Genomic DNA, 13,981 nt, shown 5'->3' with positions numbered 1-13,981 from the left:
ACTCCAGAAGACTTCAATCTGTTTAGATGCTCCTCAAATTGTGATAAAATAGGGTGAGGTGCAGAGGGAAAGCTGTTGGATCGAACATGATAGAAACTGTGTGCGTTAGTTTCTATGGCTGCCATTTTTATCTGATCAATAGACAGAAGAACTGGAGATGATATGTACAGTTTTGTTCTAAGCTGAGTTTTTGTGGTTAGCTTCTTCTGATTATATAGCCAGAGAAATGAGAGAGACATGAAGAATATTTTGCTTTCCAAATGTCCAACGTTAAGCAGGCAATTATAGAAACTTGATTTGAATCTTTGAGCTTCGTAGGCATTGTTTGCGCAATGTTTCCCACTCACCAAGCTTCCTAACTCATATCTTAAACATTTAACTAAAGAATCAATTTGATTCATCTTCGTCTGATAGAATAATTTTGCAGTGTCTCCTCCATCATAACAACTTCAATATTGAAAATCTCAAATTAGTGAACAGCTTTAGGAAAGCCGCTGGAATGATCAGCATCTTTATGGCATCTTGTCTGGAGAAGAGATGCTATCTTTTTTCCCCCTCCCTTTGGTGTGCAATTTCTTTATACTTAAATAATACTAGTGTTAGCTATTTGTAATAGTGATTGAAAGCATGAGGAATCTTTTTATCTTAGTGATAATGCTATATCTCCTTCACAGGAACACTCCAACTCAGACTCCTACATGTTGGTTAAAATAATCATAGTGTTCTTCTTCGTTTTTATTGGATTTGGGAGATCCCATGTATTATTCTAATGCAATAATCTCATAAATAAACTGTCTTTTGCAGGCAACATATCATACAGCATTGATGAAGACTCATCAACTGCACATGTAGACAAAACCATAGAAATTATTTTAATTTTAAATCATAAGTAGGAGAGAGGAACCAAATTGTTGATTGAAAGCTTTCAATTATGGCCTATGCAACTCGAACCAATCACTATAATGCTTTATTTTTGTCGAGTTGACTTGAATAATAATTGAACCAATGTGGAACTACCAAGGTTTTCAATCATTTTGTCAGCATCTTAACCGTGAGCATGGGTAAGGGGGGAGCGGGGAATTGGGCCATTTGGTTAAGAAATTTTTAATTTGGTTCAAGAGAACTACAAATAGTTAATTATATTACCATTTTTTTTCTTAATGAACTCTACTTAAGAAAGATTAAAAACCAATGGAGAACTAAGATGCAGAGGATAAAGTAATTATAATATGATCAACAAGAAAGAGTATATTTCTGTAAAATAATAATAATCCAGCCCTTAATATAAGACCTATTTAACTAATTTGATTAGATTAAGGAAGTTAGGTAAGTTAGTTAATTATAAGAAGTATAACATGTTTTTTTTAAAATACCATAATCATCTTTTTAATATCCTCCCTCCCTCCCTCTTCTACTAGATTATAGTTGAGGGAGTATCCATATGAGTAATTTAGAAAAAATTGATAAATATGATAAATAGGTCTTATATTTAGAACCAAAATCAATTCAACTATTAGGTCCTACATTAAGGACCAGAGGAGTACATTGTAATCACATTAATGTACGTTTTATCAGACACTTATGGACAAAATTTGAATCTGGGTACTTCCAACTGTCGTATAGATTTCTGTCTTTCCCCCCTAGTGATTGAAGATATTGAGTGGGCAAACTCTGGTTCTAATCAATTTCCTTGAAAGATTCTCAACTCCTAACTCTAGATCCTGAATACACAGCTCCAAATTTTCCAAATGGATTTGAAAATTCTCCATGGATGAATGCTTGTCACTGATGGGAGACTTCAAAGACGCATCCACTTTTTCAAATTCATTTGTCTTCGATTCTTCAGAGTCACAGGCTATTCTCGTAGGCTGCATCATCTTCGTGATCGTTGACCATCTGCTTTGCTTTAATTCTCCCTTCAGATCACAAATAAAAAATAGCAAAACTTATAATGTGTTCACAGTTACATCTCTGGCTTGTTTCAAGATGCTAAGTGCAGACAAAGTCTCACTGTCTTTGTCGTTCGAAGAATTTTTGAAGATTCCTTTCAAATTTCCCAAGGCTTTTCTTATTGTCTTCTTCATCATCTTCCTTGAAGCCAAGTACTTTCCATCCTCAATTCTGCATCCAGCTTCAGTACCTCTCCTCCTGATAACAGACTGAAGTTCCTGAACGCTTTCCTTTGATTGTTGCAGGCAATCTTTGGCCATGCAGCAGATATCCAAGAGCATTAGAGATCCTTGAAGTAGTTGACCAACCGATTTTTCGTTGCATTCTGAGGCCAAGGATTGTTGGATGGTTGACAATTGAAGCAATTTATCTGTGAGGTCATGCAAATCCTGCAAGCCACTGAGTTTCTTGCCTATAGAACTTGAAGATGAAGAAGAAGCAGCTTCAGAAGATTTCAATCTGTTTAGATGCTCCTCAAATTGGATGATAGAAAAACTGTTGGATCGAGGATAGTCTTGTTTCTATGGCTGCCATTTTTCTCTTATCAATTAAAAGAAGACTTGGAGATGATATAGACGCTTTTGTTCTAATCTGAGTTCTTATGGCTGGCTCCCTCTGAATATATAGCTAGAGAAATGAGAGAGACATGAATAATATTTTGCTTTCCAAATGTCATACAGTGAGCAGGCAACTATAGAAACTTGACTTGGATCTTTGAGCTTCCATGGCACTGTTTGCGCAATTGTTTCCCACTCACCAAGCTTCCTATCTCATTTCTTAAATATTCAACTAAAGAATCACTCTGATTCATCTTCCACACAGATGAAATTCTTTTGCAGTGTCTCCTCCATCTTAACAAGTTGCAGATTTAAAATCTCAAAAACAGTGAACAGATATAGGACAAGCCACTGAAGTGATCAGCATCTTTGTGGGATCTTGTCTAAATAAGAGTTGCTATCTATATAATAATATTAATGTTGCCTTCGGATTAAAATACAGAGATGAACGTTTAAAAGAAATGAAAATCATAATGCAATGAAGGCCATCTGATCTTGAATTCAAATCTGCACAAATCAGAAACGATGACAGTGCAATATCTCCTGCACAGGAACACTCCAACTCAGACTCCTATATGTTTCTTCGACCCACCCTTAAAAGAATTGTAGGTGTTTTTCAATTTTATTGGACACACGAGTGAGATTCCAATTTCTTTACTTATTTATTTATTTTTCAAGCAATAATTGCATATATAAAACTGTCTTCTGCAGGTAACATATCATGCAGAATTTAATGAGATGACTACTGCACGTGTTGACAAATAATCACGATCATTATTTCTAGTTATGAATGAGAAGAAGAGATGTACGAAGAAATAATGATTAAAGAACAACTTTTTTCATTGCAAATTTGCAATTATGGCTCATACAACTTGAACGGACCAATCACTATGCTTGGGTAGGCAATAAAATTTGTTACGGGTGATTTATTTATGTCAAGTTGACTTGAATAATTGAACCCCATGCGGGACTGAAAAGGTTTTCAATTATTATCTCATCATCTTCTTTGTGCGCACGGCTAGGGGAAATGGGAATTAAACCATTAAGAAGTTAAGAAAATTTTAATTTGATTCAAAAATCCTCAAAATGGTATGTTAATTGTTTTTTTAAAATTAAAATTTTTGAAAGATCATTCTGCACATTGTATTGACCCAGAAAAAATCTGCTTTAAGCATGAGAAAAAATGGAGAATTGAGATGTGGAAGATGAAGTAACTGTAATTTGATCTCTAAGAATATGCATATATCATTAAAGGAGTAAGATGTAATCACATCTATGTACAATTGTCAGACAACTAGGAAAAATTTGATTTTGTTTTCAACTATTGGTTGAAGATATTGAGTAAAAACACTCTGGTTCTAATCAGTTGCCTAGAGAGGCTCTCAATTCCTTCTTCTAGATCCTGAATGCATAACTCCAAATTTCCCAAATGCGTTTGAAGATTCTGTACAGATGAATGCTTGTGACTGATGAGAGACTCCAAAGCTGCGTCCACCTCTTCAAATTCATTGATATCTGATTGTTCAGAGACACAAGTTATTTTCTTCGGCTGCATCAACTTTGAGATCACTGACCATCTTCTCTGCTTTAGATGTCTCTTTGAATCACTGACAAATAACAATAGAGACTCCAATGAGTTCACAGCGACTGCTTCTGCTTCTTTCAAGATGCTAAGCATGGACAAAGCCTCATTTTGTTCATTTGTAGAAGAATCTTTCAAGGTCCCTTTCAAATTTGCCAAGGCCTTTTTAATTTCCTTCTTCATCTTCTTCCTTGAAGCCAAGTATTTTCCACTCTCAATTGTGAAACCAGAAGTTTCAGATCCTCTCCTCCTAAGAACTGAGTGAAGTCCTTGAATAGTTTCCTTGGACTGCAGCAAGCAATCTTTAGCTGTGCAACAGATATCCAAAAGGACGAGAGATCCTTCAAGTAGTTTATCAACTGATTTTTCGTTGCATTCTTGGGCCAAGGCTTGTTTGATGGTTGACAATTGGAGCACCGTATCAGTGCAATCATACAAATCTTGCAAGCCACCAAGTTTGTGGCTTATAGAAGAGGAAGAAGAAGCGGCTTCAGAAGACTTCAATCTGTTTAGATGCCCCTCAAATTGTGATAAAACAGGGTGAGGGGCAGAAGGAAAGCTGTTGGATCGAATATGCATAGAGATTTTTGTGTTAGTTTCTATGGCTGCCATTTTCTCTTATCAGAAAACAGAAAGCTAGGAGATGAACTACAATGGTTGGCTTCTTCTGCATATATAGCTAGAGAAATGAGGGAGACAAGAATAATTTTTTTTCTAAATGTCACAGATTCGGGAGGCAATTATAGAATCATTATTTGGATCTTAGAGTTGCCACAGCATTGTTTCCGCTGTGCTTTCCCCTCACCAAGCTTCCTAGCGCATCCATCATTTTTTATCTAGGCAATCACATGAGTTCATCTGCCATAGATGGCATACTCTTGCAGTGTCTCCCCGGTCTTAACAACTTCCAGGTAATCTCAAAACATGAAGAACATAGGCAAAGCCACTGGAGTAAGCAGCATCTTTATGGGATCTTGTCTGCAGAAGAAGGAGGTTTTGCCTATTTACTAATACTGCTATACCATTAATCTAAGAACTTGTCTGCCTACAATTGGGTAAACTGGATTATTTAATTTTAATAATGCTTGATGGCCAGAGAAATTGCTTCATCTTCAAGATCTCAATGGTTGCTTCTGGGTGGAAATGTTTCTGCAGTGTTCCCTATTCATCATTAATTAATGGATGCTTAGAATTTTAATAAAATGTGTAACTGAGTTTGGGAAAATGAATATGCTTACTTTCTCATTAATGAATAAGAGTATTTATATACATGGAGTATCAACTAAATATACACACTGAATGTACAACTGACTTAGTTATAAATTACCTGAACTAACAAAATGTTAACTATCCTTCACAAAATGCACGTAACAAAAGGATTTTTTTTTTTTTTTATGCAGTTTGTTAGATAAACAAATATCGATGACTGGATGTTCGATTAAATGCTGTAGTAAATGAATTTTTATGTTTGATTACTTTGGTATTCATCTTATTCATTAGTTGTTATTGGATAGCATTTTAACTATATGTTTCTTTTTGGGATAAACAAAAGTTATTATATTACACTGTAATAAATTGGAAGACATGATTGATGTGAATTACAGATCACAAGGAAGTCTGCACCACATTATGTTCTGCTTCAGGGGCACTGTACCAGATAGTACTTGTAAATTGCAATAACATGAGGAAAGGATTAACCATTTCTATCAACATTGAATACTTAGAAATAAAAGAAGGCAGCATCATATGGTAACAAAAATTCTTACTACTGTTCTTGTTATAAAAAGATGGAATAAGTCTTTCATGTACAACTGGACTTGAGGAACTAAAATCCATAGCATTTACAAAAATTTCATGCCTCTGGCATGTTGAACTAATGATTAAGGATGTTAAGAAGGGAACTCTGATTCTGATCAAACGCCTGAACAGAAAATCAAGTCCTTCTTCAAGCTCATAGATTCTAGACTCCAATTTTTCCAACCGGTTCTGCAGATCGTTGACTTTTTCTGATTTTCTTTCCGTGTGGAACAAAGAGGACTGTAATTCAGCTTCAAGCTTTGCAAATTCATTACCATCTTCTGCTTCAAGTGTGCAAGAAGCTATCCTTTTTCCGTGTATTAGCTTTGAAACAATCTTCCAGCTTCCTACTTTTGATTGTGTTGTTCCCGAAATATACCTCAAGAGTGATTCAAATACAGAAAGCGTGATCACTTCACCATCTTTTAACAAGCTAAGCAATGCCATCATTTCAGAGTCTTTGTTGGTGAGAGAGGAAGTGCATTTACTTTCACCTCTCTTCAAATTCACCAAGGCCTTCAAGATGGCTTTCTTCACCACCTTTCTAGAGGTCAAGAATTTCTTTGCCTCAACTAGAAGCTCCATTTCACCTCGCCTTCTTTGTCTTCTTACAATCGAATGAAGTTCCCGGGTGCACTCTTTTGTGTGAAGTAGCGCATCTTTGACAGATGTACACGCATCTAGGAGCCTTAAAGACCCATCCAAAGCTCATCTACCCATTTTTCTTGAGGTTCTCGTGCAAATGCTTCTTGAGTTGTGCCGAGTTGAACTATTTGTTTTCAATGAAACATGCAAATCAAGTAGGCAACTCGGCTTGAAGCTGAGTGATAGAAGAAGATGTGGAAAGAGATGATCTTAATGTGGCCAAGTGCTCTTTGCATTGTAGAATGAGAGGGTGTGATTTTGAGGGCAAACTGTTAGAACGAGCATGATTATGGGGTTTTTGGTTCAAAAGAGAGGCATCCATTTTTCCTCAAGAGAGAAAAAAAATGTTGATTTTGAATGTGTTCAAATTGAATCATTGATTTGCCTTTTCATCTATATATATTGAGGATAGCAAAGGAGAGGACAAGAATCTAATTTTAACAAGTGCCATTAGGTACCAACTTATCTAGATTGAGCCAGAAATGATCAAAGATACGTTAGTGCTATGTCTCCCCAAGATAACCTTCACAACTCATACTTCTATTTTTTAAGATATTTGGCCTATATTTCCTCTCTTGTGCATTGAATCTTTCAAATACATCCTCACAATGGGGACAAAGGCGTAGCTTTGAAACTTCGTGCTGATATATTTGTATTTTGTCTTTTGCATAGATTGAAAGTGATGGATTTTATGAACTAGATAGGCTTCACTGTCCCACGATATATCCAAACATTATTCATCTACGGAAGGTACAAAGAGATTATTGCCAGCAAAATTTTTCTTGGGGTATAAATAATATAGTTGTTGTCTGTAGTGTACTATTGACCTTACGATGCTGTCTTTTCTAATGAGGAAGATAACGATACGTGGATTTTCTTGTCCTTAGAAAAGGAACATTCATTGCATTTGATTGTGAAATTTAAGTCCATGACTTATCATTGAGGGCAATGATATGTTTTGACAATTGTTCAATTACAAAATCTAAGGCATTAGCTTAATATTGATTCAAAACATTGGTTCAATACTATGTTTTCTTTTTGTTTTTGGTGCCTTGAAAGAACATAATAGGTTTAGAAACTTCAGGTTTAAATCAAATATCACATCTGTTTTTAGAGAAGTTAAAAAAACCCAATATGTTTAACCATAGGTAACCACTTTTACAGTTTTTTTTAATCCCTCAGCTCTCCTTTTATCTTATCTTGCAGAGTGACTTGATATCGGGGGAAAAAAGTGAAATATACAACATTTGAATCTCTGATCACAAAATTAAATAACAAATCAATACAATCACATTTATTCAAAATTACATGACAATTACATTCATTTCAGAAATGAACTCAGTGGTTGAAGATGTTGAGAAGAGAAACTCTAATTCTGATCAGACCCTTTTGAAGATTCTCGAATTCTTCCTCCAGATCCCGCAAAACTCAATTCCAAATTTTCCAAATGACTTTGAAAACTCTCAGTAGACACAACACTGCAATGCTTGTGACAGAGAAGAGACTCAAGCATTGTATCCAAGTTTTCAAATTCACTTGTATTTGCTCTTTCATAGTCACAAGCTACCCTTTTCGGCTGCATTAACTTGAATACTAATGACCATTTACTATGCTTGGACTGTCCAATTGAGGTACAGAAAAAAGATAACAAAGATTGAAGATGGGTCAAAGTGATGAGTTCTGTTTCTTTTAAGATTCTGATCATAGGCACAGACTCTTCACATTCTTTGTATGAACAGGTTAAACTGGTATCCTTCCTATATCCCTTCAAATTTTCTAAGGTCTTTCGAATCGCCTTCTTCACCTTCTTCCTCCATGACAAGAATTTCCTCATGGGAACCACTACTTGGCCACCTCTCCTCCGGCGAATAGCTGATTGGAGATCTTTTATGGTTTCCTTTGATTCTATGAGTGCTTCTTTGGCAGCATCAGAGAAATCTAAGAGTCTTACGGATAGCAGTTCCTCAACCAATGTTTCGCAGCATCCTCGAGCTAAGCCTTGCTGAGTTTTTGGCCATTGAAGCACCTGATTAATGCAGTCATGCAAGTCCTGCAAGCCAATAAGATTTTGGCATATTATTGATGAAGATGATGATGAAGAAGAGCTTGCTTCAGAAGACTTGAATCTTTGCAAATTCTCCACAAGCTGTAGTACAAGAGGGTGAGGGGCAGACGGTTCACTCTTGGAGCGACAGTGCAGAGAAATCTTGAAGTTTGCAGCCATGGCGGCCATGGAAGTTACTTGGGAGATGAAGGAGCTCTTTGTTAAGTCCTTCTGGTGCCATATTCTACGTATATAAATAAGCAAAGCCTTTGAGGGAGACAAGAGGAAGATATTCCTCCTCAAGTGTCAGCGAGTTGTCATTCACTATCCTTCAGCATGGAATCTTGTCACTGTCCGCGCATTGTTTCAGTTCAGTGATTTTCACAACTCAGGCGTTTTTCTCAATAGAGAATCTGCCATACATGGAGCTTTCAGAGAAAAAGGAATGTCTTAAAGTTATTGGCATTAATATCAATATGTCGATCAAAAAATCTTGAAGACTTTTTGTTCTCGAATCAGAAAAGGCTTCTCAGTCAAACTTACGGGCAACACGAGTAAACCTGTTTATTTGATAGGAAAAAAATAATAAGGTATAACACATGCATTAATTCCTTATCTTTTAGTTCCATACATTCCCGAAGAGTCCCCTTTGACATTCTCATCTTATACATATTCTCTTTATTGTTATTATTATGGTTAATTCTAGTTTCTAAGGCTAGTACTGGCACGCACAATGCTTGAGATTCCAGCATGTGTATATAATCCGTTAGTTAAGAGATGAAGAGGAAACAACTAGTCCGAACCTTCAAATTTGGAAGGGAAGGATGAATCGAGGCTTTGGCGGCATCGATTCCTCTTCTGGCGTCGTCCGTTCAGAATCAAGCGAGTTTGGCAGACAACACAAACACAAGTTGGAGATCACTCCATAAGTATAACATGTTCCATCTTCCAACGTTTGTTGTTTTGTTTCAATGCTCTAAAGCATCGGCCATTTTGGAAAGAAAAAGGAAAAAGTGCGTGAAGAATCCATAAAGAACAGGACCACAGGACATTGATGTAGATGTAGATATATGCCGCAGTACTCATTCTGATTGCTGCAAGATGATGATGGGCTTGAAAAGAACGAAGGGCAAGGAGAATCAAGATGATGGGAGTGAGACAAAGAAATGGTATAAAGATTATGAACAAGACGACAGAGCAAAATAAACATTGCGCGCCACCGTGAAACTAGCTTGTTAATACTTAATGTTGGGTGACGCAACTAACGCATGAACGAATACATTGTCCAGCGCCCACCCAAAAAAAAAAAAAGAATAAATTAGTATATACTCCTCTGGTCTTTAATATAGAATCTAATTCTTAAATTGATTTTAGTTCTAAATATAAGACCCATTTTTCATATTTATTAATTTTCTCTAAATTACCTCTATGGATACTTCCTCAACCATAATCAAGTAGAAAAAGGAGAAGATATTTAAAAAGATGATTATGATGTTTTAAGAAAAATGTGTCACTTTTCTTATAATTAACTAACTTACCTAACTTCCTTAATCTAATCAAATTAGTTAAATGGATCTTATATTAAAGACCGGATATGATATATCTGGCAGAAAAATATGAAACTGTCTATACGAGAATTGATACACAGATTGTATCTCATTTTTTATACTCATAATTTATTAATTTATAAGAGAGATAATATTTAGCTGATGGCGTAACTCGAGCGAATTACTTTTTCCACATGATTCTAAATAAAATCAAAATCAATCAAATTATAATTATAATTGTAAATTATATATAAAGATAAAAAGACAGTTTTGAGTATAATAATCTTTTAGTTTTATCTTAATAATAAATAAATTACATTCCACCATTTCATTTTCTAAAAAAATTAAGCGACTCATAATTCAAAAAAAATAAAAACTCGAAAAAAGGGAGAAATAGGGAAAAAATACAAGAAATTACTAAATCTCTAATTAAGTTTTTTAACAACACTTTATTTGATACAAACAATACTAAACTTACAAATGACAACGAATTTTTATTAACATTTCTTATTTAATATTTAGTAATTTTTCATTACTTTTTTGGTCATTTTTCCAATAACCAATGGATTCATGTTTGGAAGAAAAAATTTATGGTCTCCTAAATACATATCGAGATTCGAGAGAGGCTTATAATCAACAACTAACCTTCTCTGATCTTTAAGGTTTTCATATTTAGTTGATATCAAAGCAAAACACCTTTACCACAATAATGTGAGGATATGACTATGATTTTAATCATTACCTTAAATTAAAAGCTTAATATCAATTAATGTAAAAAATATTTGGCTTTGCTCCAATTAAGCCTGATAAAATTTGCAGAAAGGCGGGAAGCGCCGCCTGGCAAATAAATTTGGAAGCTCAATATGTAAAGCCACTCAGAACAGTTGGAACTATTCTTAACCTTAACTAAAATCAGCTTTACCCAACCACACCGGTGATAGAATTAAGGTGCTTGGAAGGTGCCAATACTTCGCATAAATCATAAATCAAGACAAAACTGACAAAACTCTCGTCACATTTCTTATTTGGTTCATCCACACATCCCCTTAATTATCAATTGACTCTAAGCAATTTCCCCCGAGAATTACGAATTTCTGCTGGGAGCTTGCAATTATGGCGATGTACCTCAGGAAACAGCATACTAACATTAACTACCCAAAACTAAGCGGTGACACTTGCCACTACTCAATAATAAATAGCAAAAGAAATTTACCGCTACGACATTGGTGATCCAACTTCGTTAAAATAGACGCCAAAATAAAATATAAAGTCATTTCACTCAATGCGACGCAAACGGCACAGCAAAAATCTAAATAAATAAAACATGTACTAAGTAAATATCAAGAACTGCGCTGATGAAATATAACACGAGAACTTGTCTCAAATGGAAAACAAAAATTCCTGGCCAAATCCACCAAGACTACTACGAGATAAGAAAAAACATGTGAGATACATCTAGGTGTTAGTGGCCCTAGTGTATATCTGCTGACTGGCATGTGAGGATACCATCCTGATTGCACCTCTCGCCATCAATTCTCTAATTGCCTTCCTTGCGAGCGATCCATTAATCTGCGAAGTACATATAGTTGTGCTCAAGAGGTGAGTGACAATCATCCACAGCAAAAAATGAAGATGCCAGTAATGATTTAATATAGTTCATGATCATGTGGGTTAAGGGGGCTGTAACTGTTATCAAAAGCATAAATTTCTTGCAACAGGATTTGTAATTTTTCAGTGTAGTTCAAGCTTAAACACAATGACATACGTTAACCCTGATTTTGATATCATAGCCCAACCATCAACCAATGATTGCATCCATCACAACTAGTACGTAATACATTTCAATGCCATTTATTTCAATGCATTGTGAAAACACGTGTGGGCATAGAGTCAGACGTTAAACTAGTATAGAATAGCAAAAAGGTGAAAGCGTTATATCTTGAATTCACGACCAAAACCGCGAGTGAAGTTAAACCTAATCCAACAAAACCATACTGCATGGTGGACAACATAAAGTCACTAAAAGCCCTGACTTCCTCCAACCAAATTATAAACTTCCTCTAACCATTTTGATATTCGCAGCTCACTCAGTCTTTTGCAGCTCCTAACTAGATAAAGCGTATCACTCCATAAAATCAGGATATTCTCATCAACAACCTCTCTAGCAACTAGCAGCTAAAGAGGGAAAACCTATAGTTACTAATGGACTTCAACCAATAAGATTTTTATTGAGGGAATAAATATGTATATCCTCAGGAACTTGTTAGTAGATCACAAACAACAGATCAAATCTTCCAGAACTGTTCATCAGAAGAATCGTTCGTAAACAGGAAAAATAGTACTCCTCCTGTCCTTAATATAAGAGTACATTAAGGACCGGAGGGGTATATGGATGACAGTTCAGAGGTTCTACCAAAACCAATACCAATAATGGACCAAATAGCATCTATACAAGCTATCTCACCGATATGAATGATATAACGCCTCAAAGGATAAAAGCAGTAAGAGAACAATACCCTCAAACGATCAGAGAGAATTGACGGAGTGATAAGCTTGTATTTGGGTGCCTCAGAGAGGAGCTTGTCATAGGTGGCCTGGTCAAAGAGCACCATGTTGTTCACCTTCTCCTTTTGCTTTCCCTTGCTCCACTTCTGTTAATCATAAACTCCATATTAGTATCACACAAACCCGTCTCTAGCATTTAATAGATAAAAAGAAAAGAAGGCTCCAATTCGTTAAGGATAACAAAGACAAGTCGATCCAAACCCCATCCAACAATGTTGTTTCAAGACAAAACGGAGTAAAGCATTAACAAGAAAACCAGACCTTCTTCTTCTGCTTGCCACCACCAGACTTGGCGGGTTTGGAGGAAGGTGGAGGACCCTTATCCTTCTTGGGAGCCTACAAGCGAAAACCGACCGCGTCATTATAGAAAAAGAGAGGCAACGTATAAAAGCGTAACCGGATAGCGATAATTGAGAGTGAAGATTGAACTACGATTTACCATCGAAGCGGTTCGAGCGTCGGACGGAAACTGTCTTCGGAGGCGAAAGCAGCAGAGCTAGCGACGATATAGGGAGGCGTCTGGGATGAGAGTGAACTAGGGTTTTTTCTTATAAGACAGAGATGCCAGCTGATCAAACTACCTTATTGGACTCTTGAGCAGATGGGCTTTGCCGCTTTGGTATATGGGAAGGTGCCCAATGAAATAATCTGGGCTACAGGCCCCATATTGTTTATTTGGGCTCGACTTTGGGCCCATTATCATGCTAGAACTCATCCAAGGGGAGATATTTCTTATTGGACTTAACTTTTAAATTGAGCTTCTTTTATCAGATAACTTGGACATGGGGCCCATGTGAGTATTTATTTGGGTTCCATTGGGGCCCCATTATCATGCTTAAGATCCTGTCAACCATGGAGAGGATCCGAAATCTAAGCTGGTAAAAAAACCCAAAAAAAAAAAAAAAAGAAAGAGAATCCCAAATCTAAGGTCTAGCGGCAATTTACCTTCAGCCACATATTTGTTTTTTGGCCAATATCATCCACATATATTTCTCTCTTCTCTTCCGTGCAATTTCTTTTTGTATAGAAAAACAATGAGTCTTGATCTTCAATAGTCACGAATTAGTTAGATGCAATAAATCAGAAATTATTGATTTAGAAAAAAGAATCCAAGTCCTAAAGCGAAGCACTAGGAAAAAACAAACGTAGTTTGGGTGTATCCCAAGCTCATTAAATTTGAACTATCTAGATGTAGATAATATAGATTTAAAATTTTTAATTAGTTATTTTTAATTAAAAAATTATTTCTTAAAAAATAATAATTAAAAGATTGCATTTGTTTTAGATTTTATAC

The 13,981-nt window shown here is 35.8% G+C and overlaps 3 protein-coding genes and 2 pseudogenes across 3 annotated transcripts; all 5 read right to left on the bottom strand.

Moving 5' to 3' along the window:
* Positions 1-1,640: 1,640 nt before the first annotated feature.
* On the bottom strand, positions 1,641-2,322 carry LOC114723600 (uncharacterized; annotated as a pseudogene).
* A 1,506-nt stretch (positions 2,323-3,828) lies between these two features.
* On the bottom strand, positions 3,829-4,701 carry LOC114723686 (uncharacterized). The gene has a single exon (XM_028909911.1). It carries the CDS (start codon positions 4,699-4,701, stop codon positions 3,829-3,831), a length of 873 nt encoding a protein of 290 aa, XP_028765744.1.
* Positions 4,702-5,962: 1,261 nt separating this feature from the next.
* LOC114723604 (uncharacterized) lies at positions 5,963-6,853 on the bottom strand (annotated as a pseudogene).
* Positions 6,854-7,900: 1,047 nt separating this feature from the next.
* Positions 7,901-8,755, bottom strand: LOC114723685 (uncharacterized). Its single transcript, XM_028909910.1, has one exon. It carries the CDS (start codon positions 8,753-8,755, stop codon positions 7,901-7,903), a length of 855 nt encoding a protein of 284 aa, XP_028765743.1.
* Positions 8,756-11,345: 2,590 nt separating this feature from the next.
* LOC114723689 (40S ribosomal protein S25) lies at positions 11,346-13,222 on the bottom strand. The gene is made up of 4 exons (XM_028909916.1): positions 13,127-13,222; positions 12,949-13,023; positions 12,639-12,773; positions 11,346-11,691 (listed from the first exon to the last, which is right to left on the bottom strand). Exons 1-4 carry the CDS (start codon positions 13,127-13,129, stop codon positions 11,578-11,580), a joined length of 327 nt encoding a protein of 108 aa, XP_028765749.1. The 5' UTR covers positions 13,130-13,222; the 3' UTR covers positions 11,346-11,577.
* Positions 13,223-13,981: the final 759 nt, after the last annotated feature.

Source organism: Neltuma alba, unplaced genomic scaffold, assembly GCF_004799145.2.
Source record: "Neltuma alba isolate B1F8T4 unplaced genomic scaffold, ASM479914v2 tig00012148_pilon, whole genome shotgun sequence".
Taxonomy (NCBI): domain Eukaryota; kingdom Viridiplantae; phylum Streptophyta; class Magnoliopsida; order Fabales; family Fabaceae; genus Neltuma; species Neltuma alba.
Note: the sequence above shows the minus strand (reverse complement) of the source record. Positions and strands in the feature narration are given on the sequence as shown.